The 20,818-nt window shown below is 40.1% G+C and overlaps 1 protein-coding gene across 1 annotated transcript in view; it reads right to left on the bottom strand.

The window, feature by feature from the left end:
* Positions 1 to 20,818, bottom strand: part of Dfd (homeotic protein deformed) — a 44,946-nt gene that overhangs the window by 13,943 nt on the left and 10,185 nt on the right. Inside the window, 2 exon segments of the mRNA XM_019046868.2 lie at positions 19,605 to 19,914; positions 19,917 to 20,550. Of these exon segments, the coding sequence (XP_018902413.2) occupies positions 19,605 to 19,914; positions 19,917 to 20,255 (649 nt within the window). The 5' untranslated portion in view covers positions 20,256 to 20,550.

Genomic DNA, 20,818 nt, shown 5'->3' with positions numbered 1-20,818 from the left:
CAGGGACAGAATGATTACTTCTCATACAATATAGATTATTTAAACATTTTACAGGATTCCATAAAGTGGAAAATGTGGAACGGTCGTATGTAAGAATAAATTGTTCTTGTATCCGATTTATCCTTTCCAAAGGTTAAAAAATTTAGGAATTTCTTTTTAAAAAGCGAAGCATGGTAGATCTTAAAAATTTGACTACGGAAAATGGACTGCATTTTGGAATTGAAATCTACTGTTTCAGACCCATCTACAAAAGTACCTATCTGCGTGAGGAAAATTAAGCGGCACTATATAATATATTGCTTCTAAAATGAGTCAGATATAGTAGTTCTTTGTTATCCAAAGATGAGAAGTCCAAATGGACCGAGTTCATCAGAAAGGAACCAACCCACATTAAGTTGAATCTGAGAAAAAGAGTTATGAGGTTTCATTTCTCCATAAGAATCAATGTAGAAAATAAACTTTATTCCCTTTTTTCGATAACTATTTTTCTTTTTTTGTGAAAAATTGTGAAATACTCAAACTTTTTATCACAGACTTTCTTTGTTCGACGTATAGTTTTTGGTGGGAGAAAAAATACAACTGGAGGAATTCAGACTCAGAATCATCCTTAACTCAATTTTTTCGAAAATGTCGGTTGGTTTCTTTCTGATAAGCTCGGTCCGAATATAATTTGGTAATTTTTTTCCTCTTTAGAGAAGCGCTGTAAGAGCGACTTGTTAGTAGTAGTAATTTTCCTAATTCAACACAATTAGCCTCCTCTCCAGCGAACTTAGCGGAAAAATGAGTTTTTCATAATATACCCGGCATCAATGCTCTGATTCGAGATTCAGCGTTGTTTCTATTCGTTGAGTCGCTCGCAAGATCCAACGAATCGCGAGGCGTGACCAAGTGCTCATCCGCTGACCTTTCAATTAAACTCTCGATTGGTCACTCAGACGCATCAAGCACCCGCTCATTGAGCAATTCCTTCAAGGTCGTTCCCCCAGTTAGACAATCTAACCGAGGAAACAATTTTCCTTCGAATCTCGCCGGAGCGCACGCTACCCATTTAAGCGTCAAAGTCGTTTGAGTGTCAAATGATTTTCCACTTGAAGGGTCCGGCTTGTGAAACTGTTTCTTGTTTTTCTTCTTCTTATTTTCCTTCTCCTTTTTTTTCTTAAAGACATTCTTGTTCAATTCTTTTTCATACTATATGACATGCATGTCAAGTGCGGTATGTCATCGTACTTTTCGTAGAATCAGTTGCGACTTTCTGAGGCGTTTTCAGAAGTTTCAATTTTAAACTCTTTTACCGTCAAATTTACATCAAAATGTCTTGGAGAAAATCCTTTTTCCACTTGTTGTGAGTTAAAGCATTTTGCACCCTTCGGTGTTCGTAACACTACAAAAATCACGAATAGTAGCATAATTATGCTGCCAAATGCCCATGCAGTTAGTACACTTTCATTTGATCAATCTTGTCCGCATAAGTTTGATGACATAAACTTGTAATAATGATGAGGGAAGTTTTCACCGTCAAATGTCTAAAATTTCGCGTAAAATTGTGTTTTGTCAAAAGGATTTTGGCAAAGTCCAAAAATGTATGCGGTTTTTTTCCTCGGTATATGGCAGTATTCACAGTATTTGATTGAGCCTGTTCACACACTGGAAAAAAAACACATTGGATCTAGAGTCCAGACTCTTGAAAACATGGACAAGAAAAAATACTCTTGATTCAATCGGATTTTTGCTTGAATCAAAACGAAATCCACTTAAATTAAGAGGCTTGGTTCTTGATTTAAGCTAGATTCTGATTGAATCAAGAGTTCTTTTTCTTGTCGATGTTATTAAGAGTCTGGACTCTAGATCCAATGTGTTTTTTTCCAGTGCATTGGAAGAAGGAAGAGAAAAAAAAAAAACATCTTATACGCCCATGCTTACAAGCGACTTTCCGCGTATTTTTCCAACACGGTGTGTTTATTTTCAACAGTGTGGACGGAGAGCTGTGAAAAAGAACGTAAGCCCGTTGAAAGGTCGGCATAACGAGGGGAAAAATCAATGGAGGAGTAACTATGTCGAGCTCTAATCCTGATCGTATTGAATGGCTGGCCCGGTCGTCATCGGTCGAGGGACCCCAGGGGAGGCGAGGGTGAGGGGGGATGGAGGCCTGGGTTGGAGCTGGGTGTTTTGAGAGGGGGAGAGGGGGACTGCTCAGAGGAGGATTCGGTGAGGGCCAGGGAGAGCAGGGTCGCATTGGAGCCAAGCCGCACAGAGGGCTCATATTTTTCACAATTGGGACAACGTTCCTTAAAGATTAGATAGATAGATAGAATTTATTGATGCATACAGCCTATAGTAAAAAGCTCTGGCATAAGTCAAATTTACAATTTATACAACAATTACAACAATTTAAGGAAAATGAAATGATACAGGTTCCTCAAAAAATCCTTTTACATTATAATAAGCTTCATTTTTTGGCTTTATTTTCAATTGGTTAAGGAATATTTTGAAGATTGCTATGCTGCCGTGCTAAGGAAAACACGCCGTATAAGCCTTAAGACATTGCCAAATTTCCTCAGATAAAAACCGAAAATACTGGGAAAATTGGTAATATTATTTTCCAAAATTTTCAGACAATTTCGTGCGCAACTTGATGTAACGTATCTGAAAATTTCAAGGAAAAATAAGCATGAACGCTGTCAAAAAATACTTGTTTTATCAAGGGAAATTTGGCGACTCTTGAATGTTCATACGGCGTTCTTCCTTAGCACGGTAGTATGGGCCACTTTTGGTCTCATACTCGGCAGTCAAACTGAGGAAAAACGTCATGTAAAAGTCTAATTTTGTAGATTTTTTGCTAACAAATATTCATTTCTAGAGAGAGTCATAAATATTTTTATTCGAAATGTTCAAGCATACACAAATTAATGAAGAATATAATTCTGTGAAAAATGCATTAAAACATTCATAGTGAAAGAACGCGGGTTTTATATTGCCCCAGTTTTACCTCTGGATGTTCATAAGGCAGTTACCCTCAATATCCTTTATTCGTTATTTATGCTAAAAGGAACTATGTCGCACTTATAACCTATGCTGATAGTTCCTTTTATTATAAATACGTCCAATTGTGAAAATATGCTTCCTACCATGGCCACAGAAACCGAATAGTTGCATCAATTAAAAAAAAATCAACAGTGGAGCGGCGTAGATTAGTAAATAATGCGGTTGCTTGAGATAAATATTTGATAAATTGGGACGGCGCATAAGAAACGCCTGCATTGAAAAATGATACTTCCTTGCATGACCGCAGAGATCGAATAATTGTATCATTTCAAAACCCAATCAACGGTGTGGCAGCGTGGATTGGTAAGTAATGCAGTTATTTCAGATGGTTCTTTGATGAAACATGTCGACGCACATGAAACGCCTTCATTGAAAAATGACACTTCCTTGCATGACCGCAGAGATCGAATAGTTGTATCGTTTAAAAACTCGATCAACAGTGCAGCTAAGTAGATTGGTAAGTAATGCGGTTGTTTCAGATAGTTCTTTAACGAAGCATGTCGACACATATGAAACGCCTTCAATGAAAAATGATACTTCCTTGCATGACCGCAGAGATCGAATAGTTGTATCATTATAAAAACCTAATCAACAGTGTAGAGCCCGTTTCAGATAACCTTGCCTTTTCCGCTACATGCGATGATACGAAATTCCGCACCCCGCATCAGTGAAAATTGCTCCAGTATAAACGAAGTTCCCTGAGGATTGCAAAGCCACTTATTGTTAGTTCTGTACTCTTCATTTTACCTTGAGCCTTTGACCAATCCGACCCCAAGTTAGGTGCTAATCCTGATCTATAGGCACATTTTGCACGAAGCGCTCAGTGACGTTACAACTCTGATTTTCAAAAACTGCCTTCAAGGTCTTGAAATATACATTTATCAGGAAACTGCCGTAAACAAGACTTTCCAACATTTTAAAGTTTCTAAATTTTCTGTATCGTATTGTCAGGCATCACCCGTTTAGAAGAATCCATACATTTAAATTAAACTCATTCCAATTTTTAATTTTTTTTTTTCGACGATGTAAAAGGGTAAAAAAGACACATTTTATAGCGTGTTAGATTTTAAGGCCGAAGTATTCAAAAATAAAGCCAAAAGCGCGGAGGATGATGTGATTCAGCATTCATTTTTTTCCAGCCTCCTAAAGCCGAACTTCTCCTTATCAAAATGACTCCCTTGTGGGCTTTTTAGAGTACTCTGATGAGAGTTTAATAGTATTTAATTATTTGCCACCCCCTTCCTTTTAACGATGAGTACAGCTTACCAACCTAATTAATGATTCCAAGATTATCACTCAAAATTTGACAGCAAAAAAGTTTGCTCCTATTTTCACAAAAAAAAAAAAAAAAAATAAAAAAAAAAAAAATTACAATTATGTTATACCGTGTAGGCATATTGACAAGAGTAGACTCAAAAGGGGTGCGAAGGTCGCTAACATCGATATTCTGCCTTCAATTTTTAAGTTGGGCCACAAAAAATCCAACAAAAGATAATTATTTATTCGCGGATTTATGTCTTGTGACGGAGCCCCGGAACGTTATTTAGTTCATGAAAGATCGTATTCGATACATCAAACAGATGAGATAGTATCGATATCGATTTGTTCAACATGTAAACATAGCCTCAAAAGTTTTTTTTTTTTTTTTTTTTTTTTTTTTTTTTTTTAATTGAGAGTTTAGTGGCTTCTATTCCTTTAGGAATCTACAGCCATCTGTAGGCACTATTTATTGTCCGAAGACATCAGAGAGTTTGGTAGACATCCATGCTCGGGCTTACAAATTTTCACGGATTAAGGCCGAGCGAATTCTGCTTACAGATCCACTCATCAGTTCCATGAAAATTTGTCGCCACCACCGGGATTCGAACCCGGGACCTATTGACCTAGAGTCAGACGCGCTAACCACTAGGCCAACCTGGCCAGCAGCCTCAAATGTCAAATTAGAAATCCGAGGGAACGGGTCTTTTGTGATAGATTTTGTATTCTTTTGAGTAGGTACCAAATGCCAATGAAAAGCGTAATTATCAAAAATGTTCTCATTTTTAGCTTTCCCAACTGAGATCCTAAAATTTTTGTTTGAGGTTATGTTCTGTTGTTTTGAACCAAACGATACATCGAACCACTATCGAATACGGTCTTGCTGAGCCGGATCTTTTTTTAGATTCCTGTTCGTCCAGGTTGGCTGTCCACTGTGCTGCGCGTTGGCCTGAGTCTGTCAGCGCCATTTTGTATGTATATTATTCTGTTCTGCTCTCTTGCATGTTTCTCGAGCGGCAACCCCCTTCCCCTCCCCCCTCCGCGCGGCCCCTGACGCGCCCTTCCTCGTTAGTAACCCCTCGGGAAACGGTGACGAGGCGAACCCGTCGCTAGGGCGCTCGCCGACAGCCAAATGTTTTTCAGTCCTTAAAGTATATCCCTGAAAAACTGAGGGAAAAAATCCCAATTCGGTGAGGAAACTTTCATGCTTCTTCGTTATCATCGCGCAGGCAACTCATGGCCTTGAAGAGGCTTACTTTAATATTTCAGGTTTCTTTAAATGAACCGATTATTTTCCAAATCACGTAAGTGCCAATCTCTATATTGGTGGTAGAGGTGTTTTTTTTTTTTTTTTTTTTTTTTTTTTTTTTTTTTTTTTTTTTTGTTATCTCTGGTGTAATCAATCATATCTAATTTTAGAATAGTCTCCTAAAAGAACTTACATTTTTTAGGGAATTCAAAGATTGTCAACAAAGCGAATAGAACAGTTTTTCTTGTTTTTCTCGCATTCTCAATTTTGGCGCTTACGTGATTTGGTAAATAATCTGTTCACGTGAAGAGAGAGGAAGGAAAATAAGAATATTCTTGATGACATGATTTCTTTGAATTTCCAACGACTGCAGCACTGCCTTCTACTTTGGACAGTGCCTCAGACTGATTCAGTGGATTTTTCTGTTTAAGTTTGACGAAAAACAAAATAATGATTATTTCAACTATATTCCGGCCTGATTTTAGCACCAGCCAAGCGTGCGGTCGCAATAGCCAGAGGTATGGTTGATTCAACTAGGTTTCTGGCTGACTCAACCATACCTCTAGTGCAAATACGATCTGCGCGCCAAAATAAGTCAGGAATATTGTTGAAATTCCCAACATTTTTTTTTGTCTTGTCATCCGAGATTACGAAACCATCAATGTTGAACGCTCTTATTTCCCATGCTAATATAAGTAAGTAAAACAGAATGAATTTGCCTGGATCTACCCTACCAGCGTTTCATGCTGCCTAATTCTCACTCAAGTAGCATGTGTACAACGAGACACTGGACAGTATAACGCCTTAAAATTTTCTAAAATTTTCCAATAAAATGAAGGGTATACACCCATATTTTAAGTTAAAATGGTGCACGACATTCTGAAGGGGAATAAGATGAGCGGAAACGACGCAACGTCTGGTTCGGTTAAGCTGATTTTAGATTAATTTCTCGACAAACACTAGAATTATTGGTCTCGATGGGCAGAAAGATTTCAATAATTTTAGACTCGTTTTAGCCGTTTCCTCGGGTCAAAATTTGGCAAAAAAGACATCTATCTTGGGTCAAAAACTGTCTGCTTGACTTTCATTAAATTAAAAAAGCTTCACCTCCTTTTTTCAAAGATAATGTAATCTAATTTAGCATTGAGCTTCACGCGTCGGGGTTTTTTTCACGGTTAGATTGTAGGCTTGCATGGTGCTGATTGTTGATATTTTTGTTGTCTCTGATAGTATCGCTGACGAGAAAGAAAGGAGTCAAGGACAATACTCGACCCTTGATTCCTCAATAGCAATCGTTCTCTTTGACCTCTAGCTCCTTGACTCGATGATTTTATGATGCAACATATCTACAATCCTTCTTCCATGGATTAGGTCACTCATCGCCTCGATCCCTCCGAAAAAAAAATCACTTCTCGGATGAATGTTTTGCTTATTAAGATGAATAAATTCAAAGGGCGGGACGGTAAAAGCTGTGTGATAATGCGTCTTAAAACTAGTCAAACTTGTGTCACCACTGTATTAAACAGTAATGCTAAAAAAGTTACTTCCACGAATTGTTTGTCTCGCAGATTGATGAGCAAACACATTATGAACTGCTAGGATTCAGAGCTTGTCAATGGGTCCGACCAGAATGAGTTTAAAACCCCTTCATTTCGGATGATACCACTCCTACGACGTGGACGTTCGATCAGTCGTATCCTTATGAGAGAGCCTCAATCCTATGGAATCTTACTGTCTCATGTTTTAATTGTCTCCTGTTTTTGCCTCCTGTTTGAGGAACTGATACTCCACTACTAATGAAAATGGTACTATTTTCGTGCCATAACTCACGTTATCAACCATGTAACAAGCTATTAAACTGAATTATATCAGCCCTGTCAAACTTCAATAGCTTTTAAATTGAATACCCCCTTTTTCGTCCTCTAGTCTTTAAATTGGACGTATTTCTGTCAAACGGAACTATGTGCATTATGACGTGAGCCCTGTCATGCATGTATTCTAATGGGTCTCAGGGCTAATGTCCTTAATGCACATAGTTTCGTTTGATAAAAATACGTCCGATTGCTACCAAAAGGTCAACTTCAAGAGATTTTTTCGCCAAATGATACAAAATTAACTCTTAAGGGCTGTGATTTATCCACAAGGTAACCCAATTTTCCCCTCGTCTTTAGGCATATTTTTTGCCTGACTCCATCTCATTTCATCAGAAATTCTATGACTAGCACAAAAAAGATTCAATATCATAGGGGATTTTTTTAAAGATCAAAGAGTTGTTCCCAAAAGACACTTCTTCGGTTTCGATCAGGTACGGAGATTTCGCTATCATAAAAAAATTCGAACCGATTTTCAGCCGCTTCTGCCGCGCCAATGTGACGCTAGCGCCACCCTGTCAGGTCAGCTGCAACGAAATAAACGATGGCGAGGTGCATGAATCCGGAGGAATGATAAATGATGAGGCATTTTTTCAAAGGCTCTTTAAAAAAGGAGCCGATCCGAACAGGGGCGCCCTCAACTCAAACCAGGACCAATTGCACAAGGGTTGCGTCACCACCGAAGACAATGCAACAGGAGTTGTTGGTGTGGGGTCTATTTTTCAAAAATCCGAAAAAGGCCCCAGAATTCGACCTTGGATCGGACCGATACACGACCGCTGGACACGAACCGCGTCTCCTCGAGGAAAACCATGGTTAATTCGCCTCGATTGAATAATGAGTGTTGGGACTAGGGGTTTCAACGTCTGACCCTCGAACCCCGGTGACTTGGCGGCATGGCGGCTCTTTTTCATCCACTCTGACTAAGATTTTTTATTATTTTTTAAACATTTTTAGGTCATTTGTACATTTTAAAATGATAATGTGAAAACACGTCGTGGGAGGGGAGCTCGCTAATATACTTCAGACCTTTATTTTTGACATTTCCTTCAATCAGATGCTGTAATCAGTCCCTTACGCTGCCGCACATAGTGGATCGAGCTAATAGAAGCTAATAGAAAGGACGTGAAATTTTTTGGCTAAAATTTCAAATTTTGATGCAAATTTCGCCAAAAATTCAATTTCAACGGGTGCCTCTGGAAATAAATGTCAAGAAAAAACCAATGAAACCACTATCAGAACCTAAAAATTTTGCGTAAACGGAGTTAAAAGCGTTTAAAGTTTCCAAATTGTGTTCGACTTGGTCCACTGGGTGCTGTCTGTGGCAAGGATGCCGTAAAATTATTCTGGATTTTGTCATTACTTTTGGCAATTTTTCCTCTTGTTTTCTTCTTATTTTTTCATTGAAAAATCAACCAGCTTGCATCTTTAATATTTTCAGAATAAAAATGTGGTAATTCACTGAGAATACTCCAACTGACGAGATGGATCATGCGGATAATCAGGTTTTCTCGTGATGCAGCTCTACGTGTTGAAAAAAAAATAATATAAAATTTTGTATGGAGATGCGGGGTTTTTTCGTAAAAGACCAGTGCGGCGCGGCGTACTTTGCGATTTATCGATTGATCTACCATTTAAACCTATGGAAAATTATCAATTATAATGGCGTTCGCAGCAAATATCCTGATGATCGATTCTTTACCACAGCTCAAATCGGGTCATATCGATAATCGATCATTCACGCCTCGCTACTGTAGAAAACAGCATTCATTAGTGCCATCAGTCCTCAATTACCCATTATTTGACCAGTATTAATATTAATTCCCGGTGGCTGATTTCTAAGCTTATAGTTGCATGAATTATTGTTTTCGTGAAATTTTAAGGGGGAAAAAATTGAAAATAGTGCATTAGAGTCTTCATTTACTGTGATCTGTTTGTCCATGACTGAGTGTAAGAATATTTTAGTCGTGCTGCTGTGAGGATGAAATGAGTATTTTTCTGAAAAATTACACTTTGATTTCAAAATTCCTTGGAACATTGATTTTTCTCTTTCAACTAATTTTGAAAGATAAATTTTCTTCATAGTGTAATTTAGATTGAAGTTTTTTATTACACATCTACTTGGAAATTTCAAAGATTCTTTCAGCAGTGAAATATTACGGATTAATTTTCCACGCCATGTTTCTTAGGATCAAATTATCCAAGCCTGCATTAATCCACGGTACCTACGGTCCCAATTTAAGTACATTTTGTAATAAGGAATTAAAATATTTTCCCGCTCATTTTAGAAACAGGTATCTGCCACTCTATTTTCTGTGCGGATGTGTGTTTTCACGGATGAACCTTGAATATAATTGCTTTTTACAAAATGCAGTCTTATGGCCACGAATAATCTAGAATCCATCATAATTTATCTTAAAATAATTTGTCAATTTCCTATTTTTAATATTGGGTTTGTTGCTCTGTCGTACTCGAAAGAACCGAAAACAGTGTGCCTGTACCATCAATGCTACTTTTTTACAAGATGACGAAAATTAAAAAATTAATTTATTCCTATTCGTTTATTTAAATCCTCACACAGATCATAGCTCAATCAAAACTATGGCACAAGCACTGTTATGCACATCTCACTATTGCAAGATCATAAACCGTTACCGGTTGTTTTTGAAGTCTCTTGATTTTTAATGCACGAAACACAACAAACTGTAAAATGGTTAGATTACAAGTCTTGTTTTAATTTTCGCGCTTGAAATTCCGATAGGGATTTTTGCCAATACTTTAATTAAACCCAGCGCGCACATTATACTCGAGGAAACGCTTTAAACCTGGAAACTATCCATTTTGTCACGAACACCCCGCTGCTAACTTACCGCTCGTCATTATTTCTAGAGGAACCTCCCAACTCGTAGATCCCTGCACCGTGCCCTACAAAGCATCTCTGCCGTGTATAAATAGGTCATGTTTACCGGGCAACACAATAGCAATAGTGCCAATCTGTCCTTATTCACTCGATGGCACAGGAACCCTTTTTCGAACCCTTACTTTTTCCCGTGACTAATTGCAGATCATTAATTAGCGCCCGTCTTCAAAACGCTCCGCGCATATTTTAGAGCCGTTAACCAAGCGACGCGTGGACACACCTGTGATTTCGATTCTTCCTCGATTTTTCCCTCACCTGTGGGCTGTTATACGTCAGGAACAGTTATCTTTCCATTTTCCCTTTCGTTGTGCCTCTCAAAGGCTCCATTTTTCACAGGAGCGAACTGTTAAGTAACTGTGCGACTCACAAAGGCAAATCTATAGCTCTTATGGGGGGACAGCGGGCAGCGTTTAGAGGACAAAAAGGTGCGTCTTTTTTGTAAGATAGAAAGACGAAGAGATGTTGAAAGAAAGCGGAGGAGAGGCGGAAAAAGATGACGGGCAAAGCACTGGGGAAAATTTAAAAATGAAAAAAAGGAAATAACGTAGAACCACTATCTTTTGGGCAGTTTTCTAATTGAATAAACTTTTCAACGGTTTAATTGTCGCAACAATTGTTAAAATATTTAGCCATCTCATTGAATTCCTTAGAAGTTTTAGTCACCACTTAATTCACACATTATTTATGTGAAGTCAGTGCAGTCTCGATGCGCAAAAAACTACACTTTAACGTATTAGTAGAGTACCTATATGCAGATGAAAATAAATGAACATTATGTCAAAACACGGAACTCTTAGGCTTAGGGCCCAAGAGAGCAGCCAAACTTTCTACACGAAAAACACTCGCCAATCGCCAAATGCCGCTGCCAATTTTCGGATTCCGATTTCAAACCAAGATGGCCCAAAACGTTTTAAAAGAAACATTCCTTCCTAAAAATGAGTATGTTTATTGAAAAACTATCTTGAATTATTCGAGTCTCACAAAGGACGGGTCGTATAAATTGTGATTATGGATCATTCTGGACAGTTTGTGCTCATAGGTTAGCTGCCTCTCTGAGCCCTAAGAGCTCCAAAATTACCATGATGACCATACTCTTCCCATCAGTAGCGGATCCAGGGTTTGGTGGCATGCCCTTGCCCACCCCCCACCCTCCCCCGGCCCAAAGAGGAAAAAGGAAAGAAGGAAATAAAGGGGTAAGGGGGATTAGGGAGAGAAAAAAAAATTACTGAAGTAGTCTTAAGACACAACTATGTACCCAATGTTTACCGACCAAAAGGTTACTCAACACCGCAGAAATAAATGGACTGCATTTTGCAATTTGGACCTATAAATTCCGGCCCGGTTTAAAAACAACGTATGTGCCATTAGTTTCCCTGCGCACATAAGTGTTTTTTCAGATGAGCCAGAATTTATAGATCCAAATTGCAAAATGCAGTCCAAATAGTCCACATGTACACAAAAATCAAATTACGCTAAAAGAGGTACCATTCGTGAATTTTCAACTTCACTTAATGCGTATATTGTATGTTAAAACTGCTTAAAATTCAATATGGGAGGGGCTATTTTTTATAAAATTTTCCGAAATGGCCCCTGGCCCCCCGAGTCCCCCCTGCGTCATCAGAAAATGCCCCCCCCCCCAACGACTCACTCTGGATCCGCCGCTGAATTCTATGTATGAGAACATGACTAAATATATCGCAGACCGATATCAAACTCCGATCTCGTCAGATGGAGACAGCGAGTTGCTATGCACTGATTGTGAATAGAGGCAGAAGATCCTGTTATTCTCAGCACAAACAGGGGAGCAAACAAGCGGAAGATCTGTAAACAAAGATCCTACAACAAGTCAAACATGACCCGAAGAAAGGGCTCATTATGCGCTCTCAAAAGCCAAATTTCGCGTTTGCTGCCTCAGTCTGGATTTTCACATCGCTTTCTCCCTTGCGCACGCACACTAACGTGGCGGAATAAAGGGGTGGACACCGCGAAAATGTGACGTATTGTGACATTTCAGAGAAAACAAAAACAGACAACCGGGAAGCGAGGACACTGTTATTGTAAATATAGGAGCGCTATTGTGAGCATTTTTAAAAGAAAAGGTTACACGTGAATAAACAAAGGCCGCGCCGTGAGGTTTGCGCTAGGTCGCGTCGAAGGGTTGTCTTGGTTTTTTCTCGTAGATCTGCGGACAGATTTTTTTGGAAAGATATGGGTTTGTGTTTTAAATGCAAGAGAGACTTGGAGAGTATACTTTAAATATTGCAAAATTTCAATGGGCCTGTTGCATGCAAGAGATACAGCCGCGCGGATAGACTTTTTAGTGGTTAAATGACACGAAAATTACAATGGTCACATTAAAAAAGTCTGAAATACACTCCTTACTGCGCAATTTGCGTTGTTAGGAACGCGCTTTTTCAAATTTCCCGCGTCTGGGGGCAGTTTTCTAATCACCGGAAACGAGCAAACGGCGGGCTCGGTGATTTCCGGAAGATGCCGAGTCATTGTTGTTGTTGTTATTTTTTCCTTCAGTTTGTTTACAAACCCAACGTGATCTCTTATAGTGGTCCATATACGCTTTATGCGGTAACCAAATCGATCAACTTTTAAATATCCAACGCAATCCTTCTACATTTCATTTCACGATATCACGAGCTCCGATTTTTAGGTTATGTTGTCAGTTTTAGTTGACCGGAAATAGCCGCGAGTTGCCGTTAATTGTTTCCGTTAGAAAACTGCCCCCAGACGCGGGAAATTTGAAAAAGCGCGTTCCTAACAACGCAAATTGCGCAGTAAGGAGTGTATTTCAGACTTTTTTAATGTGACCATCGTAATTTTCGTGTCATTTAACCTCTGAAAAGTCTATTCGCACGGCTGTATCTCTTGCATGCAAAAGGCCCATTGTGCGTAAGCTGCTCAGTACATCGACACCGGAAAAAAAAGGACGCAGATTCAATATTCTGGATGTAAGAAATGTGCGAAAACCACAAAACGCTGTATTAACCGCTACAGCAGTTACTTTAGCAATGCCAAGTTGTGTAAAACTAATTGTTGTGGCAGTTAGTACAGCGTTTTGTGAGTTGTAATATACTTTTATACATCCAGGATGTTAAATCAGCATCCATTTTTTTTTGGTGATCTATGGTAAAACTTGAGAAGTATGTATCGTGATTGCAGAATTATTTACGTTGAAAAACTGAATTAAATTGATTGTGACTATCCAAGAGAAAAGAGGCCTCGATTAACGGAGGAAATATTCCAAGTGAAGCAATTTTTGGTCCCGGTTCGGTTTGAAAATTGAATTTCGAGATTTCGTCGGAAAAATTCCTCCTAGTGTCCCAAGGAAGACATTTCGCGCGATTTAGTTCATTTTTGTAAAATTGCTGGGCGAAAATTCCTTTTACAAGCTAGCGACTCTGTGCTATGAACATAGCATTTTAAAGTTTGAAACACAGTTTTCTCTAAATGACGCGTGTTCAGCGGCACATCCAGAATTTTAAATCAACTTCAGTAGCGTGGCGTGAATTGCGATATATCGATTGTTATGCCATTTAACCCTATGGTAAATAATCGATTATTAAGGTGTTAGCTGCGAACACCGTTCGCATCCTTTGTTTATCGATCCTTTTCCATACGTTTAAATGGCAGATCAATCGATATATCGCAAAGCACGCCACGCCACTGATCAACTTCACTTATATATCGGTGCGAATACGATCCATATTTGACTGAAACCTTGGATATTGGACACTGTTCTTATTTTATGCTACTTTGTAGGATTCAATTTAGTAATTCAGGCCTCAGAAGACAGCTCTGTAGCTAAAGCACGACTTGTCCGTTCTCACGCTCTTAGGACTCATAAAACTCATAAATACTGCCGTGCTAAGAAAGAACGCCGTATGAACATTCGAGAGTTGCCAAATTTCCCTTGATAAACCGTGTATTTTTGCCGACATTCATGCACATTTTTCTTTGAAATTTTCAGTTATTTTCAATTAAATTTCGCACAAAATTGTCTGAAAATTTAGGGGGGAAATATTTACAATTTTTCCAGTAAATTTGGTTTTTATTGAATACAAATTTGGCAACGTCTGAAGGCTCATACGGCGTTCTTCCTCAACACGGCAGCATGCTCCGGTATAAGTTTAAGTGAGCTTGCACAGCTTGCATCGTATGTTGCTGCCAATGGAGTTTTGCCAGGTTTTCTCTTGACGCGCTGCTGCACCACCGGTTTCGCAATAAATCCCTGTCCGGGCGTCGGGACCGGCGGGGACGGGGCGGTTTGACCGCGTCGCGGCGCGGCGGTGAGCGCGAGGTGCGCCGCGCCGCCCCCGGGCGGGGACCGGTCGTAATTGGGAAAATCGATGCGGTTATCAGCGGTAACAAGCGTGAAAATCGGGTGCGGCAGGCGTGGCGACGCCGCGCCGCGCTCCCGACGTCAGACGCCGGCGTCTGTCACGCGTCACGTGTCACGTCTCGGCCGTGGCACCGCACCGCACCACCACCGCCGCGCCGGCCCGACTTCATGCACCATGACAACGTTGTCATACTTCATAATTCTCCGCTATTTTCCTGTTTTCCGCGACTTTTCAAGGGTAAGACGGTAAGTTGGGATTTTAAGCCAACCTGCGTTGAAAGTCCAGAAAACTGAAAATCTTAATACAGAGGGAAAAAGCTCATCTGAGCATCTGAGAATTTGCAGGTGTCTTAAATTTTGTGAATTTCATCTTTAAGACGATACTGCTAGTGAAATTGCGAGTACGAGGATATAATTGGTTTCAAAATTGAACAATTATTGGAGGAAATATGAAAAAATAACCTAATCTGCTAAAATACATGTGTTTAAATAGAAAATGCAGCCAAATGACGTCATTTTCTCATTTTTAAACTTATTTTTCTCCATTTCCCATGCCAGAAAAAAGTATGAAAAATACTGCGAACTCAGCTCAGTAGGAACCCTATGATGAAGCAGTAAAATTTGTATGTGCAAATTCTCCATTTTTCCTCAAAGAGATACGCTGTTTGGAACAACCCTAGTCAGGAACCATTCTCTATAATATACTGTGCTGATTAAGAAACATATAATGCACTGCTTGCATAGTTTGAAACATGTGGTAAACTGAAATAATTCATTCATACGCCTGGGATGTCCTATACTGCATTAAATGAAGTTCGCGAATCCTATGAAAATATTGTTACGCTAAGGAAAAACGCTGGATGAGCCTTTGAAGTTTGCCAACTTTCCCTAAATAAAATGTTTATCTTGAAGGAGGGTTTTGAATATTATCTCTTGAAATTTTCAGATAATTTAGATCGAATTGCGAATAATGTTTTCTAAAAAATTACGGGAACAATATCCGCAGATTTTCCTGAAAATTTGTATTTTAACAGAGGAAATTTGGCAATATCTGAGGGCGCATACGGCGTTCATACTGTGATTCATTTGCACATAGTTCTATTTAGCATATATTTACGTGATAAGGTGTTAATTACTCACCCTCTTTTGAAAAATGTTCCCTAATTATGGAGGACTCAATCATGGCCACCCCTCTTCCACCGAATCGAATCGAATAATCGATCAACCTTATTAAAAAAAAAAAAAAAAAAAAAAAAAAAAAAAAAAAAAAATCCTAGCATTAACCTCAAAAAGCCTCTGTGGAAATTAATCAAAGTGAATTCTCGCACCATTTGGCAGGATGTCGCGGTAGTGAGGCACAGTGATCAAATGTTGTGGTAAGCCGTGAAAATGTGGCACCGCCATTAGAGTCACCATTAATCACAGGCCTAGTCAACATTTTTTCACCGCTTTTTTGTAGCTTTTCCCTCCTGTTTGAGGTGGTCTCGTGTCGCTAAGTGGAAAGAGATGCCGGGCCGGAGCGTTTTTAAAAAAGAAAATGCGGAAACACGAAGTGTCAAATATGTCTTAATTGAATTTTTTTCCTCGATCGAGATGTTCAAAATGGGACACATTTGCATGTTCATGTGACACCGTTCATTTTGACCTGGGTCAATCGATGACATTTTGGAATGCTCTTCCTTGCACTTGAATTATAATTTGGTTTTTTGGACGTGGTCCTTATTATCTCTCCATTCAAATCCAAGCAGATCATCAATCTTCCGTGCAGAGTTAGAACAGTCTTTCTTACATGCGGAAAATGCAGGGGATGAATGGATTACATTTTGCAATAAGGAACCACTATATCTGGCTCATTTTAGAAACAACACCGAAAAATATGAAGTGCTGTTTTGGCACCTAGGATGTCAAAAATGTGTCTGGTCATCCTAAGATGCTCCCTTGATTGCCCACGCAGTTGAATTTGCATTCGTAGGATGTAAAGTTAACTGCGAGGGCAGTAAAGGCAGCATTTTGGGATCACCAGACACATTTTTGACATCTTAGGTGCTAAAACAGCACACTATTTTTTTCAGTGAACATATATGCCACTACTGGTTTCTCTATGCAGACTGGCGATTTTATGGAAGATTCAGTGACAGTGGTTCCCTTTTGCAAAATGTAATCCATATTCGACTTTTTCTCAATGGTTTTTGTTGAACTATTATTTCACTACGGGTCGATAAGAATGCATTTTGAATATGGGGAAGGGTTTTTACTTTTAAAATGTCCTACAAATAATACAACTTATTGTATATATTATAAGTGCTTCTTTCAGTTCGGATATTGAAGTAAAAATCCAATTTTGCTGAGTTTAAAATTGACTTGAATTCGATCATCTTCAGAGAGGAATCAATCCAAGATGCGATAAGTTTAACCAAAGACAGAGTTTTGGATTTAGCATTTATTTAGTTCTCCGTATACGTTTGGTTCTTTCAATATTCTTTCGTCGTAAAATAACCGGATTTTTAAGGTAATCGAGCAAGCAAAATCGGTTTTGCAAGATAATAAAATAATTATTGTGAGATCAAATCTCACTTTTTGAAAACCTTGTCTGACGTAAAATGCTAAGAACCAAAATATTTCAGAGACCTCCCATTATCTATATGAGCGATGCATGCAAAACGTAGGTACAAGGCACCCTGTTTTTGCAATTAGCAGAAGTCATCATTTTCAATTTTAAATGACGGGTCAAAGGTACCTGCGAGAATAGTCTGTCGATATGTTTGTTTGTTTTTTTTCTCCCCCCATGATGGACAGGACATATTTTGCAACGCAGAGTTCATCGGTCAATTTTTAGATTGATATGGTTCCTTGCTTTGAGAAGCAGAAATGTGGTACCTCCGAAATATTTCTACTCGATTATGACGAGTTCAAATTTAATATTTTACACTCCCTCTTTTGAAAAGTCCACTGTGTAGATAGTTTTTTTCGTCGCACGTCACTTTCAAGGGTGTGTTCCCAAATCCGCTAACAATCAACGTCGTTTTTTATTCGATATTTAAAAAAAAATAATAACATCGTGAAAAAACCCCATGGGGATGAAAAATAACCCTCAACCCATTTAAATCTCGTTACGAGTCGGGAGACCAATTTTTAAGCTGTCAAAATATTCAATTCCGAGTCGGGGGCATTTTTCAAGAGCAGTTGTGCGGTCCGGGGTCCCTCCCCAGGGCTCGAACAAATTGCACGATAAACACTCATAAATAGGTATAAACAGTCCGAAGAATAAAGGCCGGGAACCGATAATGGACCGCGCCGCAAAGGTCAAGTGTCGCCAGGATTAATCAAAACACGGCGAGGCACGGACTGCACCGCCGCGGAAGAACAGCATAAGTGTAAGCGGGATTACAGAGGTAGTTGTGAGGTTTTCGGTAGGAGCGTTTGCACCGGTTATTGAAAGATTGATGGGCGGCCATTAGGGGCTAATGGCGGACAAGCCACTTTTCGAGTGGGGCGTATTAATCTTGCGGAACCCCCGAAGAGGATGCTCAAAGTTGCCAGCGATGCACTCGGCAGTCAGCGGCCACCACGCCGCGCGCTTTATAAATCGATGCTCATTTGTAACGTATTCATAGCGCACTCATCTTTTTGTCCTTTGAGCAGTGCCAACCGTCGCGTCGCAGGTTTCGAGTGTTCCGGGTCCTGGGTTTATCGGGTTTCGAGGGCATCTCGCGGTGAGAATAAGCGTGTCGCTTTTAAGACCTTTTTAATGAGTGCAGAGAAGATTCTCCCAAGCTGCAGCATTGGAGATTAATCTGGCTGGAAATCTTCTTCACGACCCCTATTTGCACGGTTCATGGAGAGACCACCCTTGCAGATTAATTCGACTAGATTTTAACTGAATTTTAGTCAACCCAAATAATGAACACGTGAGAGACTCAACAATATTACAGGCTTATTTAACACGCGCTAGAGCACAAGAGGAAGCAAATTCTTGCATGAAAAATGTATTAAATTTTCGTTTTAGCCTATCTATACTTTTGGTGCTTCTTCGCCATCCTCAATATAAGCGAATCCAGGGGGGAGAGGGGGGAGAAGGGGAGGTTGCGTTCGCCGAAAAAAGGAAAGAAAGGGGAAAAGAAGAAAGAGGGGAGTTTATGTAGGCAATTATTTATGACGTTATGGACTCAAACTGCATGTCAGATCCTTCAAAATTTTGAGAATTTCCTGGGAAGGCCCCCGGATTGCCCTTCTACCCACCCCTCTTTCGAAGTTCCTAGATTCGCCTAAGATTTCCAAACGAACTCTCGGGAAATGACAATTTTACTGCCAACAATATTCAACGCGGCTAAAATCAAACCTATGAGTTCTCTTTTTCCAAGACATTCATGTTCCCTAACTTTTGTGGCCTTCATTTCAAGTTTGAAAACTCTCTCCCAAAACGGTTTACCAGCAAAATCGGCGTATCTAGCAGATTGGCAACATTGTCCTTCTTCATTTAAACCTATGAAAATATATCGATTCTTGGAGGGGCAATGTGCTCTGCCAAGTGTCGATTATTTGGACTGCATTTTGCAATTTGGACCTATAAATTCCGGCCCGATTTAAAAACAACGTATGTGCCATTAGTTTCCCTATGCTTATAAGTGTTTTTTCAGATGAGCCAGAATTTATAGGTCCAAATTGCAAAATGCAGTCCATTTGACATAGGTTTAAATGGACTACATTTTGCAATTTGGAACTATAAATTCTAGCCCGGTTTAAAAACAACGTATGTGCCATTAATTTCCCTTTGCACATAAGTGTTTTCCCAGAAGAGCCAGAATTTATAGTTCCAAATTGCAAAATGCAGTCCAATGGAGGAAATCCGGCGTTGCCAAATTGCTGGATACGCTCTGCTAAATGGAAAATTATATGAATAAGATTACTCACCGACTCCAGCAACGTGAATCTTCTTCATCCACGGGTAGATAACCCGATCGCCAGACTCGGAGTTCTCGTCGATCATGAGCGGCGACCCATCGTGCATGAGATCCATATCGTCCTCGTCCAGCTCCTCGTCCTCGTCCGAAGACTCGCTCCCGTCCAGCGGATGCCCTGCGACGAGTGCAGGTTCTCCTGGTGCACCATGGATGACGTCACCGGGGACTGCATCTGGCACGGCGAGCCGTTCTTCGGCGAGTCCTCCGACGACAGCATGTTCGGCGTCGTCGAACTCTGCAGCACAGGCGGAGTGTTCTGGATCGGGGGTTCAGCGAGGTGGTTGTGGTTATGGTGGACCCCGTGCGAGGGGAGATAGTAGTTGTTGTAGTTGTAGTTGTTGGGGGTGACGAGGTTGGGGTGGTGGGTGTTGGTCCCGTGGAGGGGCGGCATGGAGCCGTAGGGGGTGGTGGTGGGCTGGTGGTGGTAGCCGGAGTACTGGTGGAGCCCGGGGTTGTGCGTGTGGTAGTAGTCGGAGTTGGTGTAGTTGCTCTGGCTGTACTCCTCGGCCGGGGGGAACTTGGGGTCCACCATCATGGAGCCCACCGGTTGATGGTGGATCGGCGCCGATTGATGGTGGTACGGGGGCAGGAACGAATTCATCCTCGTCCTAAAGTCGCTCGACGTCTCCACGATTTCCGGAATTTTGGATCGGGTTCGCGAACGCCTCGCGAAAGAAAGTGGGAGCACTACTTGGGGGGTTTATCGCGGGGTTCGAGGGGTTGATGTACCGACACTTCACCGTAAGCTTTTCTTGAATTTCTTCATTTCCAAGGTGTGAGAGAAATTCGGGGAGCCCGGGGTCATTCTAGTGCATTTTAAACATTTTTCGGATCGGGAATTTTGTTTTTTTCGTACGCCGGAATTTGAGGATGCCACCGTTTGGACCAGCTCGTCCCTGAAACAGAAAAATATGTATCATTGATCATGGCTTGGACATAAAAACAAATAGAATAAAAAAATTGGTATCTGCAGTGTAGCCGAGTGCTAGAAATAATGTAAAATTTTCTTTAAAAAACTTACATTTTATTTACAAACTTTGACAATAAAATGTTAGTTTAATAAAACGTAAGTTTTTTGAAGAAAAATTTACATTTTCTAGCACTCGGCTACACTCCAAATACCAATATATTCAGTGCTACTACCTTTCAGACATTGTATTACAA

This window comes from Bemisia tabaci, chromosome 8 (assembly GCF_918797505.1).
Source record: "Bemisia tabaci chromosome 8, PGI_BMITA_v3".
Lineage (NCBI taxonomy): Eukaryota > Metazoa > Arthropoda > Insecta > Hemiptera > Aleyrodidae > Bemisia > Bemisia tabaci.
Note: the sequence above shows the minus strand (reverse complement) of the source record. Positions and strands in the feature narration are given on the sequence as shown.